Source organism: Lynx rufus, unplaced genomic scaffold (assembly GCF_022079265.1).
Source record: "Lynx rufus isolate CCGP_SWC_20201006 ecotype Redwood Valley unplaced genomic scaffold, mLynRuf1.p SCAF_14, whole genome shotgun sequence".
NCBI lineage: Eukaryota > Metazoa > Chordata > Mammalia > Carnivora > Felidae > Lynx > Lynx rufus.
The window spans coordinates 39496914-39519051 of record NW_025814828.1 but is presented as its reverse complement, the minus strand read 5'-3'; the positions used below and the strand labels follow the sequence as shown (position 1 = coordinate 39519051).

Below are 22138 nucleotides of genomic sequence, written 5' to 3'. Positions count from 1 at the left end.
TGTGTGTGTGTGTGTGTGTGATCCATAGGGACAGATGTAATTGGTGTGTGTGTGTGTGTGTGTGATCCATAGGGACAGATGTAATTGGTGTGTGTGTGTGTGTGTGTGATCCATAGGGACAGATGTAATTGGGGTGTGTGTGTGTGTGTGTGATCCATAGGGACAGATGTAATTGGTGTGTGTGTGTGTGTGTGTGTGAGATCCATTGGGACAGATGTAATTGGGGTGTGTCTGTGTGTGTGTGTGTGTGTGTGTGTGTGTGTGTGAGATCCATTGGGACAGATGTAATTGGGGTGTGTGTGTGTGTGTGTGCATGTATGATCCATAGGGACAGATGTACTCAGAACTGAAACAGTGGAGGGCGGAGGCCTTCAGGATCCTTTGAAACTCCCAGGTGGAACCCAGGTGGGACACACATCCTGCATGGACCTTTCCTGCCCAGCCAGGATATCCTGTGTTTGTCAAAAGGACCGCACAGGGAAAGCCCTGACCATTGTCCTTCCCGAAATCTGCCAGTCAGCCCTTCCCCAGCCTGCGGCAGCCGCCCCAGACAAAGGAAGAGTAACTCTGGAAACTGTGTTATCAGCATCCTCCATGGACTTCCTCACCTCCTCCCCAGCCCCGTTCGCCCCAAGCTTCTTAGCATCCTCCGACAGGAACCGGGGAGCCTGGGATGGGCTCAGCGCCCTGAAGCCAGCCCCCTGTCTTTTGCCAAGACCTAACCCCTGCGCAGCCTTGAGTGGGCAGCTGAAGGCTGTGGCCGGAATCCTGAGCCTGAGATGGAACCCCAGCTGGGGCCTACGGCTGCCAGCCTCTGCCCGGGCCGGCCGCACCTGCTGCTGTGGGTCTCAGCCCTGAGCTGTTGCGTTTCCTCGCTGGCTTCTCCCTCTCCTTCTCTGGTGCCCCGAATCAGAACCAGCTACAATTTTGGAAGGACTTTCCTCGGTCTTGATAAATGCAATGCCTGCATCGGGACATCCATTTGCAAGAAGTTCTTTAAAGAAGAAATAAGGTCAGAATCCCCATTAGCTAACGCGGAGGGGCAAAATTCGGTTCCCTTCACGTGATGATATCCAGGGGTTCACTGAAAAGGAGTCAGGATGTAATGGATGGGTGGGAGCCGAGGCACAGCCATCGAGTCATAGTGGTGATCGGTTGAAGTTGGGGTGCAGAGGGGGGGAAGGTATGAAGCTGAATTCTAACCCTAGATGCTGACTTCCAAGTTTTCTTTTGAGGTGGGAGCTTAAAGTGTTCCTTCCCACGGATGGAGTAGCCTGGGATTATGGAGTTTACCAAGTTCGTTTCTCATAAAAAGAGGGAAATAAAATTGCTAGAAGGCCTACTACGTGACAGACATTTTAAAGCTATTTTTTATGTTTATTTATTTATTTTGAGAGACAGAGAGAGACAGAGAGAGAGAGCCGGCGCGCGTGTGAGCAGGGGAGGGGCAGAGAGAATGGGAGAGAGAATCCCAAGCACTGTCAGCGCAGAGCCCGACTCGGGGCTCAATCCCAGGAACCGTGAGATCACGACCTGAGCTGAAATCAAGAGTCGGACGCTTAACCGACTGAGCCACCCAGGCGCCACCAAGTTAGTTGTATTTACCCCTCGTCACCATCCTGGAAGTTACTGTGTTGCAACTCATTGTTCAGATAATGAACTGAGACACAGCAAGATTCAGTGACTCGCCCAAGGTCACCACCTAGTAAGTGGCAGATCTGGGATTCAGATCAGGGCAGTTTGCTCTCAAGTTCCTGAACCAATTTTCTGATCCAGAGGAAAAGCCAAGCTTAGTAAATGGCGGTGCACGGGGATCTCACCCAAGGATCGTATCACACTCTGGAATTCAAGCCTGTCAGCGCGCGGTCAGTGAGTCTTTCCCGCAACCAAGAGCCAGCAGGTACTCTAGGGACATCCCTAGAACTCTGGCCATGGCCCTCCAGGGGTGCAGGAGGAGGGAGCCGTGTTACAAATTACAGTAATATGACCTGGTCTGATGCAGGCCAGAAGGGAACTGTAAAATGGGGACGGGGGGAAGGGCTTCTCCAGGGGAAGGTATTCTGAGCAAGGCCTTTAAAGGAGGAGCTGAGATTCAGGAGAAGGGTTTGAGGTAGAAGGACCAGCGAAACAATGGCCCAGAGTGTGGGGACAGGTGAGAAGCACTTAGAGGCTGGAACATGGGGCATATGTGGCAGAAGGAGGAGATTTGAAGAGTCAGATGGGGCAGGGACCTTGAATGCCGTGCCAAGGAATTGGGACCTTCACCTGTGGGCCAGTGTTTCCCTGCCCCTTCGATACTAAAGACCCTTCGTAATAGGCCTTTGCTCCTCAGCCCTCCCCCAAGGACCTATCTTAGGGTTAGCAGAAGGCATTCATTTACAACAATTTGATTTCCAATCTGTATTAACCAAAGACACATTGGATGATCCCACTAAGGTACCGAACAGATATAACAAATAGAAAACATCGATCAAAAATGGGGAACTTCTTTTGTGAGATGACAGATACTGTATTGATGTGGACTTTTCCCATCAGGCCCCTTTTAAAGGCATTTCAAATGGTGAAACGTTCAAAGACCTTCCCAACCGCGGGAGCTCTTGCAGACGATGGTGAAGGAGTTTAGGGGGTAGGCACAAGACGTGCCTTGCGTTAGGGAAGAATCTGATGGAAAGCAGCGCGCAGGGGGAACTGGTGACTTCAGCTCAAGTCACGATCTCATGGTTTGTGGGTTCGTGCCCCGCTTCGGGCTCGCTGCTGTCAGCGCAGAACCCACTTGGGATCCTCTGTCCCCCTCTCTTTCTACCCTTCCCCCACTCGTGCGCTCTCTCTCTCTCAAAAGTAAATAAAACATTAAAAAAAAAAAAGAGATAGATTTCCCCCCTAAGAGACAGGATGGAGAGGACCGTGAACAAAGGCGACCTGGGGCTGATTCCCTAGAGAAAGGAGGCAGGGAGAATATGGACATATTTTCAGAGAGGAGGGAGGGAAATTATGGGATTCGACTAAAGGGGGCTCCCAGGTAAGTAAACAAGAGTATATGAATCTTACAGTTGACTCTTCACCAAGTGGCAGTAAATGAAGTTTTTCTCAGCGGGCAGGTATTAGCCAAATTCGGGAAGCATTTCCCCAAATAGGTTTGTGTTCATCCATTCAAGTTCAGGATATCACTTCAGCTCCCTCGGAATTTATTTTCTACGTGCGCCCGAAAGGGATATGTGCAGATACACGCAGGAAAGCATGGGGGGTGGGGGGTGGGGCGGGCAGGTTGGGGTGGAGGGCTCTCGCCTTGAGAAGGCACATTCCTCAAGCGCAAAGAAGCAGAGAGAGGCAGCGAGTGGGTCTCGTTTATATTCTTCACAATTTAAGCAGCTGGTTCCTTATTTTACAAGTCGTGCCTGTTGATTTTAGAATCTTCTGGCAATATTGATAGTAGAAAGCACAAAATGAAAATCACGTACAATGCCTCCGCCAAGAGATCGTCCCTTAGTTAACATCTTGTGAGTGTCCCTGCCACCTTTTTTCCAAGTATGGATTTAACGTTCTTTCCACACAACTGCGATCGTCCTGTGTACACCCTCCTGCAAACTTTTCTTTAGCAATGTGTCCGGCATGCCCTTTTCACATTATTAACTCTTGTCTTTGACATCAGCCACAGAGACATTTTTCTAGCTATGTCTCCTTTGGCGAGGAAAACAAAAGTGAAATTAAACTATTGGGACTGCACCAAAATAGAAAGCCTTTGCACAGCGAAGGAGACCATCAACAAAACAAAACAAAACAATCCACTAAATGGGAGAAGATATTTGCAAATGATGTGTCCACAATTAGATTTTTAATGGCTTTGTGGTATTCAATGGCATCAATCAAGCATAATTTATTGAACCAACCCATACTATGAGACGACTATGTTTTTTTTTTGTTTTGTTTTTCAGTCTTCTAAAACATTATGTTGAACATTGCTGTTGCTGGCTTTTTGTGCATATCAGTGATAAATTCCCATGACACATTCCCAAGGGTGGAATTTCTGGGTCAAAAAGTACAGCACATTTTAAAGAGATTTTATATATGTATATTTCTCCAAACGGAGACTTCTGCCTCTGGAGCTCACTGATTGCACACTCACAAATATTTAATATTTGTACTTTTAGTATGTATTTCTTCTGAGTCGAGCCTTTTTTTTTTTTTTTCGGGCTTACTGGCTGTTTCTATTTCTCGTTCACTAAATCGTCTACAAGTTCACATCGTTTGCCTCTCTCTCTAAATGGTGTGTTCATTCGCCTCGTTCATCTCCAAATATTTTCCCGCTTTTAACAATTATTATGATGATGGGGGCCTGGGGGGCTCATTCAGTTAAGCATCCGACTTCGGCTCAGGTCACGATCTCGCAGTTTGTGGGTTCGAGCCCCGCATCGGGCTCTGTGCTGACAGCTCGGAGCCTGGAGCCTGCTTCCGATTCTGTGCCTCCCTCTCTCTCTGCCCCTCCCCACTCACGCTCTGTATCTCTCTCTCTCTCTCTCAAAAATAAATAACCATTAAAAAATTTTTTAATCATAAAAATAATAAAAATTATGACGATGATACCTTAGGAAAAAGCCCCTCCCAAACTCGCAGATGTTTGACTGAAATGCCCTCACCAGGCAAGCATTAACATTCCAGGCCAGGTCCTCTGTACGAATTGGATAATGTTTGTTCAGCAGCCGAGAGCGAGCCTGGGAAGCTGAAGATGCGTAGTTCGTAGATGAAGGTCATGTTTCCTTCTCTCCCTTATCTTCTCTTTGGCAAGAATGCTAACGATAAATCAATCAGATGCTTCCCATACTCACCCATTAACCTTTGAACGTCTCCATGTTTTCGGTACCAGTTTTCCCATGCATTCCATGTGGACTTTCAAATCCTAAACAAAAAAGTTAAGGGAAGCCAGAAAAAAAAAAAAAAGAAAGAAAGAAAGAGTAAACCTGATTGACGCACTCTTCCTCCTGCAAACATACCTATCTGTGAAATCCCAAGTGATATCACAGCCAGAGGCAAGATGTACCAGGAACTGACCGATCGGTATTGGTGTATGTGCAGGTAATAGGTGGGGGTTGGGGGGGGAAGAAGGGGGGTACTTAGTAGCGCTATTTCTGATCAGAATCGCTCCTACGGATTCCTGGGCTCCTACCAAGACAGATGCTTTACTTTGCCCTTCCTTAATGTACTCGCTTGGCCTTACGTCCCTGCCCCCCACTCCCCACGTCTTAAGGGATGTTTTAAATACTTCTGAGTAGCGGAGGGCTCACGGTAAAATCAGTAAATCATTAGGCGCGACCTTGCCTTCTCTTCTCCCCTGCCCTCACCTGTCTCTTTCACCTCGGAAGTCTTGAGAGCTGCAGGGCCCCAGAGCTCATGACCAAAGCTTCCGTCTACACATTTAATAGTCCGAACATGGACCCATCCTTCCATTTGCCCATTCATTCGGGCATCCATCCATGCATTCTTCCACCCAGCCACCACTCTGCAGCCAGCCAGCCCTCCGCGTATCCCTCCACTCATCTATCCATCCATACACCTAAGGCGTGCAAGCTGCGTCCTTTGAGCTTTGGGAAGCCGCCGGATGCTTTGAGGGTTCTGTGCAGAGCTGGCGAATGGAGATGAGGAAAGACAGGGAAGAAATATTTAGGAAGGCATGTCTACCCACGTGGCGTTCGACTGGACGGAAGCCTGAGGGTCATGCCCTAGAAGGGAGTGTTTTATTCTCATTGCAACACTGTTGCTCTCCTCCGCACCTCCACCCTGCTCTCCAGGTTGAGGGGCTCGTGGGGATTGGACCGCACGACCTTTCTGCTTGCTTCCAGCTGTGGAAGCTGTGATACTGCTTGTGTATCTTTCATGATCTCAGTTCAGAAGGAAGATTAAAAGGCTGCCTTTGGGGGGGGGGGATGGCGCCTGAGTGGCTCAGTCGGTTGAACATCCGGCTCTTGATTTGGGCTCCGGTCATGATCCCGGGGTGGTGGGATGGAGCCCTGTGTTGGCCTCCGTGCTGAGCATGGAGCCTGCTTCGGATTCTCTCTCCCCCTTTCTGTCTCTCTCTGTGCCTCTGTCTCCCTCTGCCCCCTCCCCCACTCACACATGCGCGCGCGCGCTCTCTCTCTTAAAGAAAAAAAAAAAAGGATTCTGCGTCTGTTTTGCAGGTTTCCAAATTATGGGATTTTTAACATGTTAGTGAAGGGGAAGACCGTGTTTTCTCACCGACACTCTTCTGCTCAGTAAAGTAGGGGTTCAAGGTTGTAAGAATATACATGTTTTCCTTTCCATGCCGTAAATTTAGTACCACTTCGGAAGGGGGTTAAGCGGCCTGTAAACCTGTTTATTTGCTCTCAGTTGGTTCTTAACGGGATGCCTTGAGGGCCACCCCTGAATGTGTACCATGCGTCCATTACAGGTCACCTGTCATGAAGGACCCTGCTAGCTACACCCCCTAATAATGTTCCCGATCTGGTCCCCAAAGCTAACTCATAAAAAGGATGACAGAGGACTAAGCAACGGCAAAGCGGTTGAGGTTGCGAGCTCTGGAGCCTTGAATGCCGCTTCCTTCAATTTCTGGTTGTAGGACTTCGGACAAATTACTTGACTTCTCCGTGCCTCAGTTTCCTCATCCGTATGGCTAATAACAGTACCGACTTCATAGGCTTGCTGCAAGGTTTAACTGAATTAATACACACCAAGCGTTCAGCAGCGACTGGCATGCTTGTTTCATACATGTGTGTTGCTATCATGGCTATCTTAGGCCTTCCAGGGGGTTGAACCCCATGAGCAAAAGCAGCTACAGGAAACACGCAGACGGCCCTGCCTGGGTGCCCTCTGCCCTTCCTTATCCTGTCACGGGGGAGGATCATTTCCAGTGGCTGTCCTGAAAATGCCAGTGAAATGGACTCATTGCTAGTTTACAAGGTTTCATCTTTTTTCTTAATATACTTTTATTTTTTTAAGTTGATTTAGTGATTCGAGAGAGCCAGAGACAGCACAAACTGGGAAGGGGCAGAGAGAGAGGGACAGAGAAAGAGGTTGTCCCATAATGTCTGATAGCAAGAAGTTAAAGATTCTTCCTTCAATTAAATATAGAGCAGATCTTACAAGCCAAATGTTATTAATCATGAAAGTAGATGGCGCCTTGGTAATTTTTCATACATAAATCGGAAGAAGATTTAATATTCTTCCCTAATGGAAATGTTGGCACACAGCTAGAAGAATGACTGGAGAAAAGGGTCAAGGTCGTAGGCCAGTGCCCCTCCCCTGGAATTACACCCTTCCTGGATCCCAGATGGCTTTTGGGTCTGGTGACCGTTTAGCAGCCGCCGCTCCCTGTGACTTGGTTGGTACGGATGACTTAAATCTTTCAACTGAAAGCAAATTTGATGGGGCCTCTTGGGGAGGGATATGGAGAGCCGCGCTCGTCCGAGTGAAGGCCGAGAAGCCTCTTCACGAACTATGCTTCCAAGACCCAGCCATTGGTCAGAGGGTAGGTTGTTTCTAGAACTGGTGTAGGGAAGGGGAAAGACCCTGGGGTTTTCTGACAGAGGGCCCTGGGTTTGCCCCTCTGCCCGGCAACGTATCGCCTGACCTTGGGCAAGGTACGTGAGCTCGAGAAGCCTCAGTTTTCCCATCTGTGAAGTGGGGAGGGGGTATTAGGAGAATCCTAAGGGACCGGCATGTGTAAAGCTGCTGTCTTTACCTGCCAGCTGCATGAAGAGGAGAAAGTTTGCGTCTGGCATGCATCTATGTCACCTCTTCTGGCCTCACATATTTACCTCCTGAGTTTGAGGAAAGGAAAGTAAGGAGGAGAAATGGAGCAGACTGGGTCCGTTCTTCCAGGTTTGACAGCCGGCTGGCCTCCCGCCTCGGACTGCCTCCCGACCCCCTACCTTCTTACCCTGCAAATTACTCAGATGATTCCAAAACCTGGCGCCCTGTGGAGATCTCGAGGCTGGTCAGCAAGCAGGAAAGTGACATCTCGGACAGGAGAATCTGTGCCTCTGCGGCAGCCCCAAAGACCTGCAGCATCGAGCGCATCCTGCGGAAAACAGGAAGGTTCCAGAAATGGCTGCAGGCCAAGCGCCTCACGCCGGACCTGGTGCAGGTGAGTGTGCTGGTCACAGGGGTGAGATGGGGGGGAGGTGTCTATTCCCACCTCACATCTCAGGGTGGGGGAAGAGGGGTCGTGATCTACCGGAAATGGGACCAAACAAGGCCACAAAACAGTGGCTCGTGGGAAGACAGTGACCAAACAGGTTCAGTGGTAGGGACCCTTCCCATTGTCATCCTCCATTCTCGCTGATGCGACCCCCAGCAGCCATTTGGCAAACGGTTTCTGGCTGCTACCTCTGGTCTGAAGATCCGACGGGATGACCCTCACCAACCCTCCCTACAACCTTCTCAGGGGACCTAGGCCAACCCCCAGACTGTGCCCTCTCTCGGAAGCTCTCATTACACAACCTGTTTCACCAGCCAGAGAGCCCACTTTGGAAATCAGCTTCCTCGGTTCCTCAAAAAATTAAAAATAGAACTACCCTACGACCCGGCCATAACGCTACTAGGTATTTAGCCAAAGGATAGAAAAACACCGATTCGAAGGAGCACATGCACCCCCACATGTATAACAGCACTAGCAACAATGGCCAAAGTATGGAAAGAGCCCAAATGGCCATCGACAGATGAATGGATAAAGGAGATGTGGTATAGGGGCGCCTGGGTGGCTCAGTCAGTTAAGCGTCCGACTTTGGCTCGGGTCATGATCTCGTAGTCTGTGAGTTTGAGCCCCACGTCAGGCTCTGTGCTGACAGCTCAGAACCTGGAGCCTGTTTCAGATCCTGTGTCTCCCTCTCTCTCTCTGCCCCTCCCCTACTCACACTCTGTCTCTCTCTCTCTCAAAACACACACACACACACACACACACACAATGGAGTATTACTCAGCCATCAAAAAGAATGAAATCTTGCCATTTGCAACTGCATGGCTGGAACCAGAGTGTATTACGCTAAGCGAAATAAGTCAGTCAGAGAAAGACAAATATCAGATGATTTCGCTCGTATGTGGGATTTAAGATACAAAACAGAAGAACATGGGGGAAGGAAGGAAAAGTAAGATAAAAACGGAGAGGGAGTCAAACCACAAGACTTTTTTTAAGTTTATTTATTTGGGGTGCGTGGGTGGCTCAGTCGGTTAAACGTCCAACTTCGGCTCAGGTATCTTGCAGTTCGTGAGTTCCGGTCCTGCGTCGGGCTCTGTGCTGACAGCTCAGAGCCTGGAGCCTGCTTCGGATTCTGTGTCCCCCTCTCCCTCTGCCCCTCCTCTGATCGCGCTCTGTCTCTCTCTGTCTCTCTCTCTAAAAAATAAATAAATACTTTAAAAAATTTCTTAAGCGTACGTATTTATTTTAAGAGAGACAGAGACCGCGTGAGTTGGGGAGGGGCAGAGAGAGAGGGAGAGAGAGAGAATCCCAAGGCAACTCCGCTGTATGTGCAGAGCCTGATGCGGGGTTTGAACCCACAATGCCATGTGGTCATGAGACCATGACCTGAGCCAAAACCAAGAGTCAGACGCTTAACCGACTGAGCCCCCCGGGGCCCCAACCATAAGAGACTCTTAAGTACAGAGAACAGAGGGTTGCCGCGTGGGGGGATGGGCTAGATGGGGGATGGGCGCGAAGGAGGGCACTTGTTGGGATGAGCACTGGCTGTCATGTGGAAGCGATGGGTCACTAAATTCTACTCCTGAAATCGTGATGACGCTGTGTGTTAACTAACTTGATTTAAATCGAATGCAAAAATTTAAAAAAAAAAGAAAGAAAAAGAAAATCAGATTCTCATCAATTTCCCACCATAAAGAAGAACCCAATCTGAGTCACGACAGAAGGAGGCTCTGGTAATCCAGCTCCCTCTTGCCATTTGAGAGCTCCCACTCACTCGCACGAGTAGGCTGCCTCGGAAATTGCCAATGCTGTCGTATCGCGCGTTGTTCCCCTCCTGCACTATCGTCCCCCCATCATGCCCATGTGCTTCCACACACCCCCCACTGGGCCTCTTGGGGGCAAAGATGCCACCCCAGAGGATTGAGGAGGGACTCCCCTTCAGCAAAGATGGGAAGGAAGAGGCGTGAGAAGGCCATCTGGCTTTGCTCTTAGGTTGTGCAGAAACCGCTTCGACATCAGGAGGAATCGAGTGGCTGGCAATATGGCCGTCATCTGACGCTGAGCTTACCAATCTACACTCTAGACTCTGTGAATGTCACTGGCACCGGAGTGAGGAGAGATGAGCCAGAGGAAGTCAAGCTGTTCCCAGGCCAGGGAGCGGAACGCTGAGCGGAACCTGGCGACAGAAGACAGATAACAAAGCCCACGCCAGGGTCCACACCCTAGGCACGATCTCCCCGCACCTCTTTTTCTGCACTCGCCGACAGACCCTCCACACGCTGGCCTGGGTACCTGCCATCTGCCATTGGCAGGCTGCCCTCAAGTACTGAGGCACAGGAGAACCGATATGAGACCTTTCCTGCTTTGCCTCGAGTATGTGCTCAGGAGCAAGCAGAAGTCCCCAGGAAGAACAAAACAAGATACACAAGGAATTGTCTCAGGGCCCCTCGAAAACCCCATCACCTCTTCCTGTCCCCATCATTGTCAGGTCCCGTGCTGAAGGACAAAGTTCCCCCAAGACCCTGGTTCCAGACGACCTCCACTTGGGACCTGGACAACATACCAGAAGGCATCCCGGTGTTCAGGATACACTTGAGACCCCAACGGAAAGGAGCCAGACTGACCTTAGGCTCTGAACTGAAGAAAGCTTCCTCTTTCCCTCAGCTTCCAGAGATTTCCATAATAACACTACGGTGGGGATTATCGTAGAGGGCCTGGGAATAGATCTCTGGGGCCTGGACACTGGCCTTGAGGCCCGACTCTGCCGCTAAAAGCTGCCGCAAAATGAGAAGGAGCAGAGAACCAGGAAGAGCACAGGGCTTCCGCTTCCGGTGCCTCTGGTCAACAAGTCTCCACACTGCGCTGTATCCTGGGGACACAGAGATGACTGCGACACAAGCCCCACCCCCAGGCGCACGCGGCCCACTAGCGAGGACAGATTCGAACACCAACAACCACCGCAAAGCAACGCGTGTTATGTTCTGATGACACCCTGGAAGAGAGCGAAGGACAAACTGTTGACGTGGGTCCTTCGCTTACTAACCAATTGATCTCGCATTTAAGCCCAGGACTTCCCCCCTACGACACTGCCGAAGCCATAACCGTTTTTGCTTTTCTGCTAACCCACCTTATCATCCCCACCAGAGATCTTTCCTTTCGTTGTAAAACAAAACAAAACCAAAAAAAAAAACAGAAAAATATCAGCAGCCATTTTATAAATTCGGAACAAACCCCCTTTTTCTTCCACCCACCAAAGCTCAAAGTTAATTGGCATCCCGTCTGGCACCGTCTCCTCCCTCTCCTGTTCTCCTTTCCGGAGATGCTTTGTCCTTTCCCTCCCAGACCTCCCTCATCTGGGCAGCACCGAAATTCCTGCCCTTTTCTTCTTAACAAAACTCACCTACCAGACAGTTTCTGATGGATCCGTCATCACCAAAGATGGGGGGAGAAACTCACCTCTCTGCCCGAGAGTTGAAAATGTGTGTTCACACAAAAACTTGTACGTGAACCTTCAGAGCAGCGCTCTCCGCAGTAGCCAAAAAGTGGAAGCAATCCACACCTCCATCAACTGAGGGGGGAATAACACGAAATAGGTTATATCCATACAATGGAATATTATTTGACCGTAAAAAAGAGTGAAGAACGGACACCTGCTATGACACGGATGACCCTTAAAAACATTACACTGAGTGAAAGAAGCCAGATGCAAAAGGACAAATATTGGAGGGTCCCATTCATAGGAAATGTCCGGGATGGGCAAATCCATGGAGACAGGAAGCAGATTAGCGGCCGCCAGGAGCAGAGGGCACGAGTTCGAGAATTAGGCGAGAATGCTGAATGGGTACAGGTTTTCTTTTGGGGGTGATGGAAAAATTCCGGAGTTAGAGAGTGGTGATAGGTGTACAACCTTGTGAGGATACTAAAAGCCGCTGAATTTTATACCTTAAAATGGTTAGAATGAAAGTTGTACATTGCATGTTATGTGAATTGCATCTCACCTAAAAACAAAGCAAAAAAAAAAAAAAAAAAAGGGAGACTCAGCCCCAAAGAAACTTCACCAATTCTGTGAGTGTGTTCCTTTGGAGCCCTGATGGGCAGCTAATCCAATAATTTGATTCGAGCCAGGATGTTAACAGCTAACAGCATCTCACTGTTAGCCTCCCAAGAAACCGTTTTTGTGTTAAGCCCATAGGGTAATACTCCTTCTCGTCCACCCGTCACGCCTTCCTGATACATCCCTGAGTTCTTCCCCCCACAAGACCGAGATGTGCCCCCAGAATCCTTCTCAATGATGTTCCGAGCAAGCAGCCTGTTCCTCTCTCTTTTATTTAATTATTTTTTATTTTTTTAATGTTTATTTATTTTGGAGAGAGAAACAGAGTGCAAGTGGGGGAGGGGCCAAGAGAGAAGGAGACACAGAATCCGAAGCAGGCTCCGGGCTCCGAGCTGTCAACCCAGCGCCCGAAGCGGGGCTCAAACCCACGAACCGCGAGATTGTGACCTGAGCCGAAGTCAGACACTTAACTGCCTGAACCACCCAGGCGCCCCCAAGCAGCCTCTTTCTCAGTGATCGTTCGTCCCAGATTTGGCTGAACAGCTCTGCTGGCCCCAGGGATTCTCTTGACCGTGACCTAAGTGGGTTTTCTCTGATTTTCTCAAAAGCCACTTTCCAACAAAGATCTAGGCCAGGGCCCTCCAGACTGTGCTTCTGTGTGTGTGTGTGTGTGTGCGCGTGCGCACGAGTGCTGGTGTGTGTTTGGGGAAAGAAAAAGGGGCCCCGAGGAACTCACCGGTTTGCTCAGAGGACCGGCAAGGGAGAGAAGGGAAACAAAGAAATAAAAGAAAATTGAAGGCAAGGGGGATGTGACCGGGACAGGGCCCACAGAACCTTGAGTGTGCGTTCTGCTTATGAATAAATAAAGTCAACTGGGATGAAAAGCCCCAGTAGTCATCATCAGAGGCTGAGCCAGGGACCCCGCGGCTCCCTCCTGTAGGGCCAAGTGCTGCTTTGGATTAAGGAGATAGCGCAGGACCAGAAACCAGCCAGAGGCTGAAACAATGCATTGTGTCTACGTGCTTGTGCGTGTGCGTGTGTGTGTCACTTATGCTAATAAAACCATGACTTTTCTCCTCTAAAAACGGCATTGTTCTGATGGGAATGTCCCACAGCCTAAATTACTAGCCCACAGATAGAATCACAGCCAAGGACACCACCCAGTTTATCGTGATGTGCTTGTTCGAGAAACCACAGAGAAGGCTTCCTCCTCTATTATGCCAAGTGCAAAGAGGCAGCCACCCTCGGCGGCGGTGCGTGGCTAATCGGAGGAAAACACATATCCCCCATCGTGTGTCCCTCCCATCCCCTCCACTCTGGCGTCGCTGACCTTGTTCTAAACACAGACCCTGTTTTGCCCTCTCGCGGGACCGGATTCCATGGCCTTGAATCCTTTTCTCCCACTAGATGGCAGCATAGAGCGTCCAGGCAGCTTTGTTTAAACAGGGATGGCCGGCAATGTTACTTCCTCCGTCTCAATTATTTTTTTTCATAGCTAGAATATGGGAAATAAGGACATTAAGCAAAAACGCACGTTGGCCATCTACTCAGAACATGGTCTGAGAGATAAACACTAAAATAAAATTCATTTTTGCTTAAACTTAATCCAAAAACACTTCAGGGGTCATTGCGAGACCTACCCTAGGGCCGGGGAGAGGGCATAAAGGTGTGGAGACAACGTCCCTGCACTCTGGGAGAGGGACACTGGGGAGGGACAGGCCCCATCTGACCCACTGTGATACAAGACAGGTTATGATAAAGTGTTTGAAGGAAGATGAAAATTTTATACTGGGCTCACAGCTAGTTTCCAGAGTGTAAATATTTTCATGTGTCACAGGCTACCAGGTCAAAGACCTTTCCGAAAAGTTACCGTCGTGTTTTTATTTTTATTTTTTTAAGTTTATTTATTTATTTTCAGAAAGGGAGAGAGAGAGAGAGAGAGCAGGGGAGGGGCAGAGAGAGAAGGAAGAGAGCAGGTTCCCCAATGATAGCGTGGAGCCCGATGGCGGGGCTTGAACTCGCCGACCGTGAGATCAGGACGTGAGTCAAAAGCAAGAGTCAGACGCTTAACCGAGCGAGCCACCCAGGTGCCCCAACCTTCGTTGTTTTTTAAACATGACATGACTTGATTGATGCTGGGCATCAAAGATGAAATGAGTATTCGTAGAAAAGGAAATTTAAGCTACTAAAAGTGCCTCGCCAGTCCCACGTAGGTCGATATTCCCAGAACATCAGCACATACCTGCTCGCCATGACCCTTGGAAGTCTTCCTGGTGCTTTGCCTGTTGCCCGTGGGGGTGTCGGGAGTCAACTGGAGAGAGATGATGGCCTGGGCTTGAGCCCCGCCCCACCCACTTTCTCCTTCCAGTCACGGAATTGTGGGCAGCTGAAACAACTAAGACACTGAATCATGGGGTTTGTTGAGGGTTACAGCCACCGAGACCTCATCACCTTGGCATTTGGGGCAAACGGGTTATCTGGCATGGGGTAGAGACTAACCTATTAATTTCCAGGCCTCCGTTGTATGGAAGGCTCATAGAAAAAGGACTGACGGACCACTCAGCCCGTCATGCTCAAATGACTCCTAAATGACTCCTGATGGAGCTCATGAGTGAAAGGAAGACGGTGAAAGGTGTTCCCCACCTTGACACAAACAAGTTGGGAAATTAAAAAGAGGCAAGAGAAGACTCAGGGAAGGGAGGTGTGAGATGAGTCACCAGGGGTTCCCTCCCGAAGGGCTCAGATGCAGAATAGACGCAGCCCCCAGCCAAGGCCTAACTGAAGCCTGGACAGTCATCAAGATGGACCAGCCAAAGCAGGCCGTGCTTTCAAAGCAGGCTTTCAGCTTTCTCTGAGAAAGAGAGAGAAAGAGCATGATCGGGAGGGGAAGAGAGAGAGAGAGAGAGAGAGAGAGAGAAAGAATCCCAAGCAGGCTCCACACTCAGCACGGAGCCCGATTCGGGGCTTGAACTCACAACCCTGAGGTCATAACCTGAGCTGAAACCAAGAGTCAGACGCTCAACCGACTGAGCCACCCAGGCACCCCTCAATATCCCTATTTTTCCATATGCTGGAATGAATGCTTTTGCTTGGCTCAGCGGCCTGATAATTGGCTGTGCCTCTACACATGTCCACATAATATTAAGTAAACAGAGGTTAAACTATATAGTATATAATAGATATCTACAAAGGTTCTCACTCGAAAAAACCGATGCCGAAACTGATTGATGTATTGGTGGTGTTCTGAAAACTGTTTATTATTTGGCCACAAAACCTCTCAATAAATTTGAAAACGTCGAAATATCACAGACCATTTTCTCTGATTAAAAGCCAATGACAGCAGACATTGACAATAACAAAAAGGGGGAGAAAAAAGAACCCTGCCAACCCCGGAATTTCAAAACATTATCTTTGGAGCCACAAATAACTGAAATTGTAATTATATCGAGAAAATAACAATGATAAAAACTCTATATACCCCCAATCTATGATTTAACCTTTGCCAAATCACTGCTCAGAGGAAAACTGGAAACCGCTCCATTGTTGTGTTAGGCAGCTGTCGATACAAGTTTGGCCATTAATGCAGAGGAGTAATGATACAAAAAGACATAAAAACGAGGAATTACATGTCAATTTGGTCCTGACTTAGGGCCACTTATAACAATAAAAAATTTTCCAGTTTTGTTAGCCCTTCTCTTTAAGGATTACCGAGAATTCTATGGAAGGCTTGAGTTGTAAGCCGTTTCGGTAGATTAAGTATGAAATAAGTGGATTATTTACCCCTGGTTTACATATAAGAGAGCAAACCACAGAACAATGTATCAACCTGTTAAAGATCGAGATAGATCTCTACCCACTGAACCACACCTTTGGGGTTGAAAGAAACTTGAAATCTCAACATCTTTGCATCTTTTATGTTGCCAAACAAATTGGGAAACTCACTATCTTCAGAAACATCCTATTCTTTGGGGCGCCCAGTGGTTTAATCAGTTAGGCATCTGACTCTTGATCTCGGCTCAGGTCATGCTCTCACGGTTCATGGGGTTGAGCCCCGAGTCGGGCTTTGCCCTGACAGCTTGGAGCCTGCTTGGGATTCTCTCTCTCCTCTCTCTCTGCCCCTCCCCTGCTCGTGCTTGCTCTCTCTCACGCACTCTCTCTCTCCCTCAAAATAAATAAATTAAAAGAAAGAGACAGCCGATTCCTTCTTTGAACCGACCAAATAATTAGAAAGTTCATCTCAAATCTGTCCTCTTGTGGCTTTCGCTCATTTAAATTATTAAATTATTTTTACTCCTTGGAGTTACATATGACACTTCCCCCTCCCATATATTTGCCCCCTAAATCCTGGCTTCCCAGTCTAGATAATCCCCAATTCCCTTTCCTATCTAGGTCATTCCCCTCAAATTGATGCATATTAAACATTGGGTCAGCTAAAGCCCCTTCCACAGCTAGATTTTAGTTTTGAAAAACACAGCCTTTTAGTTATCCTGTTATATATGACCTTCTTAGATTAAATCCATTACTCTAAGAGCCTGTCAACTTGATTCTGTTACTTATCATTGTCACTATCACCCCAACTATGTATCATCATCTTATGTTGATGAAAGCAATTTTTATCTAGGTCCTAGTCATAAATAAAAATGTTAAACAGATCAGGGAGAAAGAGAAAGTCTTTCTCGATGAGGATTAATCCGTTAATTCTCATTACTGTTGAATGCCTCACTGAAGTCAATATTTTCTAAGTCTATTGCATTTCTCGGATTAAAAACCAAATAATGAGGTCAAAGAAAAAAAACTGAAGTTGGTCTAGGATGATTTCATTCAATGAATCCTATATTATAAAATATAGCTATTTTCAAAGTTTTAAAATCAAAGGAGAAAGTATATACTTGAATGCAAAAATCTTCAGTGAACACCTAAAGTTTTGCATGTATCCACTCATGTAACCACTATCCACATCAAGACTGTGAACATTTCCCACTCCTTATCAGGGAAATACAAATCAAAACCACACTCAGGTATCACCTCACGCCAGTCAGAGTGGCCAAAATGAACAAATCAGGAGACTATAGATGCTGGAGAGGATGTGGAGAAACGGGAACCCTCTTGCACTGTTGGTGGGAATGCAAATTGGTGCAGCCGCTCTGGAAAGCAGTGTGGAGGTTCCTCAGAAAATTAAAAATAGACCTACCCTATGACCCAGCAATAGCACTGCTAGGAATCTACCCAAGGGATACAGGAGTACTGATGCATAGGGGCACTTGTACCCCAATGTTCATAGCAGCACTCTCAACAATAGCCAAATTATGGAAAGAGCCTAAATGTCCATCAACTGATGAATGGATAAAGAAATTGTGGTTTATATACACAATGGAATACTACGTGGCAATGAGAAAAAATGAAATATGGCCTTTTGTAGCAACGTGGATGGAACTGGAGAGTGTGATGCTAAGTGAAATAAGCCATACAGAGAAAGACAGATACCATATGGTTTCACTCTTATGTGGATCCTGAGAAACTTAACAGGAACCCATGGGGGAGGGGAAGGAAAAAAAAAAAAAAAGGACGTTAGAGTGGGAGAGAGCCAAAGCATAAGAGACTGTTAAAAACTGAGAACAAACTGAGGGTTGATGGGAGGTGGGAGGGAGGGGCGGGTGGGTGATGGGTATTGAGGAGGGCACCTTTTGGGATGAGCACTGGGTGTTGTATGGAAACCAATTTGTCAATAAACTTCATATAAAAAAAAAAAAAAAAAAAAAAAAGACTGTGAACATTTCCAGCCCTTTAGAAGGCTCTTTTATGTCCCCTCCCTAAAAAGACATCCCCCCCCCCCAGGGTGACCAATGGCACGGTTTTCTCGAGGCTATCCTGGGCTTAGCACTGAAAGACCCACATCCCAGGAAACCTCTCAGTCCTAAGCAAACCAGAACCATTGATCACCCCACCCCCTCCAATGGCAACTACTATTCTGACCTAACTCACCATGAATTGGTTTTGCCTGGTTTTGAACTTTGTTGAAATGAAATCACACAGTACATATCCTGCACGGTGTTGTACTATTTATCCATGTTGTTGCATGAATCCGTAGTCTGGGGGTTTTTTTATTCTGCAGTGTGATGATGTCGCTATTTATCCATTCTGCGGTTGATGAACACTAGGGTTGTATTTAGTTTGGGCGATTGTGAATTACAGCTGCTGCAAACATTCTTGTGTATGTCAACTGGCGACCATCAGTATACTTACGGAGCTAAAAGTGCTGGACGATAGCATGTACGTGTGGACTCATTCAATAGATACTACCAGTTTTCCAAAGCGGTGGTACCGAAGCGGGTTCCATTGTCCCGCGTCGCCCTCAACACTCATATTGTTGCTTTTCCATTTTCGTCATCTCGGTGGGTGCCTGGCAGTATCTCGTTGCGTGGTTTGAATTTGTATTTCTCTCCTAACTAATAATACAGAGACCCTTTTTGTAGATGTATTGGCCGCTTTGACTTCGTCCCTTGCAAAATGCTGGGTTTAGTTGCCCATTTTTTATCGGGTCACCTGCCTTTCTTGCTGATGCGTAAAAGTTGCATTTACATTCTAAGACACGAGCCCTTTGTTGGGTGTGTGTATTACAAATATCTTCTCCTAGTTCACTTTCTCCTCGTTTTCTCCTCGTTTTCTCCTCGTTTCACTTTCTCAGTGGTATCTTTTGATGAACTGAAATTCTAAATTTCAGTGTAGTCCAATGTATTCACCGTGTATTTTAAAGTTAATGCTGTTAGCATCCTGATTACCTCGCGATCATAAACGTACTTTTTTTCTTTTTATAAATCCCAATTCTCTGTTGAAATTCTCTCCTCTTCATTAATTTTATCGGTTCTACTCCCACTTCTGTGGGCTGTTTTCCTTTTTCTTGATTGTCAGTTAGTTTTTCTTGCTTCTTCACATTTTTTTTTTTTTTGCTAATTTTTTATTAGATGCCGGATTTTCGGGAGCTTTGTAGAGATTCCGAATTACATCGCCCTCCACGAAAGATTGTTGAGTTTTGTTCCAGGAGCCAATGACGTGGCTTGCAGATGACCCAAATCCGGGGTTTCCCAATCTTGGAACTGTTGACATCTGGGGACGGTTATTCGTTGTTGGGAGGATGTGCCTTGTAAGGTGTTTAGCAGCGTGCTTGGCCCCTGCCCACTAGACGCCAGTAGCCTCACAACCCCCAACCGTGACAACTCAGAACGTTTCTCGATGTTGCAAAACATCTCGTAGGGTCCAAAATTGTCCGCCGGTTGAGAGCCACTGCCTTCGTCCTGTTGAGGCTGGGCGTTAGACTTGGTTCATGCAGATCTTTTTCAGTTTTGCTTTTGCTCCTAGCACATGTTCCTTGGACCACGGACACGGTAGGACTTGCTGAGGTCCGATTCAAAGCCCAGGGTGCTGAGATGCCCAAGGTCCAGCCTCCATCCTGCCAGCAGTGTGTGGCCAAAGACCTGACCGGCACTTTTACATATATGGCGGGAGGGGAGAGGGGGTCCTTCTTTGTGGCTTTCTCTTTTACGGGACCCTGCCCCCCCCCCGCCCAATCCCAGCTACTCTGCAGCCCCAAACTGTTTCCTTTACCCAGGAAGACCCTGTACTGTCGCTTGGAAAATGCCCTCAGGGAAAGAAGATAGTGTGAATATGGGGCTTGGCTCATGGGCACTCTTTTTCTCAAGAACCATTGCCCTATGTTGGTCGTGATCCAATGCCCACAAGCTGTTGTTCTATATATTTCGTCCAGGTTTTAGAGCTATTTACTGATACCAGTGTTTCTGCCACGATCAGAGCTAGGAATCTCAGAATGATCTACTTTCCAGGAGAGGGGGAAAAAAAAAACAAACTGGTGCTATTGCATTCATATTATCCAAATCCTAAATATAGCTATTAAAGCCGTCTTTCTTGCTTTTGAAAATCTCACCTTATTCTCAAAGGCTTTGGCGTTTGGGATACTATTTCAAGGCTGAAGGAAGTGCAGGGGATACCTGTGGCTTTCCGCCCAGCAAAAATGAAAGGAAGGAAGCCTGGCCTGGGAACCAGAGGAGAATCTGACTTGCTAACACACAGCAGACCAGGAAGGCACTTTCTATAGAGTACATGGCATTGGTTTTCTGTCTCTCGGGTTTTGCCTCTCCAGCCAGACAGGGTGCTGCTTGCCGGCAGGGACGGCATCTTTTTGTTGTTGTTGTTTAGCTTTTTTTAATGTTTATTTATTTTTGAGAGAGAGAGAGAGAGGGACAGAGCACAAGGCGGGGGAGGGGGCGAGAGAGAGGGAGGCGCAGAACAGGAAGCAGACTCCGGGCTCCGAGCTGTCAGCACAGAGCCCGACGCGGGGCTCGAACTCACGATCCTTGAGATCATGACCCGAGCTGCCGTTGGACGTTTGACTGAGCCACCCAGGCACCCCAGGGATGCGTCTTATTCATCAATGTCTTCCCTCACGCATGTCTGACATGGAGTAGACACTTCAGAAAAGTCTGGGAGATGAAGGAGTGATAGAATGAGGGGATGAATGGGACATCATTCACCACTTGCTATTCGTGGCTTCAGGGTGACTCTCAGTCCAAGCCAGCGCCTATTCCCTGGTCAGCTCTAGAAGCCGTCGGATTTCAGAGCCTGAAAATCCTGACTTTCCCCCAAAGAACCTCTATACCGGCTTGCCCCAGGTGTTAACACGTCCGAAAGTATCATGGTCCCTACTCCTTGGAATGTGACTCTCACTGCCAGAAACGTCTACCAGATTTAGGTGAGGAAGGATGGTGACCTGGTTATCCGTTAACCTTCTCCAGGGCTTGATCTCTCCACTGTGGCCTTGGAAAAGAGACCACGAAGGCGTTTTGACCCAGGGCAGGGGAGGAGGGAGTAGATGCCTTTTACTCGGGACAACAAGGGGTGGTTCTTCCAGGGGGTTGCCCGATAAGCTGGACTGAGCACTTCCGAGGACTGTACTTCAAAGGGAAGGTGAGACACCAGAAGGAGAGGTGAAGTGCAAAGACTAATCCCCCTTCCATCACTCTTCCTCCTAGGGTCAGCACTGCCTCCCTACGAACCACTTCTGGGAAGGTCAGGGGGCCGGGGTGACCGTGCATCTAGGGCCCCCAAAATGGCACCACTGGATGTGGTGGAGACCTTCTGCACACCATCATTTATTCAGATTCAGCAGGTGGCATTTCGGACTGGCATTTTCCAATCCTGGGGACAAGACAGTAGACGGCCTGTGTGCTTCTCGTGGGGCAGGCAGTTTCGACGACATAGATGACTTTTGGGTATTAGCCAACAAACAGAACGGCCTTCTAGCATTTCGAAGTTGGCATCTTCTTGTCATCCTAAAGTTATGGTCCTCCCCCAGGGCTCTGGTCTAAAGAAGTCTATCTGTTCCTGGGTCCGTGTGATCCCCCGGTCCTCCCAGATATCCTGCCCATGGCCCAGTAGCGAACGCTCTATGTAAGGCCTCCCCTTTCGGTTGTCGGTTTCAGCTGAATTCCTCAAGGGCTCGCGGGTCTGGAGGCCATCGGATTGCCTGAGCACACTTTCCCCCTGGAGGTCTCTGGGGCAGATCGCCTCCCCTCTGTTCCGACTCCCTGGCTGTGCACAGAGAGCTCTTCCAACCCAGCCCTTCCCCTTCACAACGTGCCAGCCCTTCCCCGCCCGCCGTAGGATTGGAGAACACCACTTCCGGCCCGCTGCAGGGAGCCCTGTGACCTGTCCCTTTCTTCCCCACCGCTCCGTTCCCGGACACATTCTCACCCCGGCCACCTGTCACCCGTCACCCCCAAAACCAGATCTTTCCTTTCATGTTCAATGTTTAAATGTTATTGCTAATCATCAAAGGAACATATATTCATTATAAAAATGGCTAAAGTATATAGATTGAAAAACCCATAAGGAAGTAGGGGGGA

The 22138-nt window shown here is 48.2% G+C and overlaps 1 protein-coding gene across 1 annotated transcript in view; it reads left to right on the top strand.

Annotated features, from left to right (window-relative positions):
* Positions 1–779: 779 nt before the first annotated feature.
* Positions 780–22138, top strand: part of DIPK2B (divergent protein kinase domain 2B) — a 45049-nt gene continuing 23690 nt past the window's right edge. Inside the window, exons 1-2 of the mRNA XM_047076402.1 lie at positions 780–1012; positions 7852–8116. Coding sequence (XP_046932358.1) covers positions 780–1012; positions 7852–8116 — 498 coding nt within the window. The remainder of the gene's footprint in view (positions 1013–7851; positions 8117–22138) is intronic.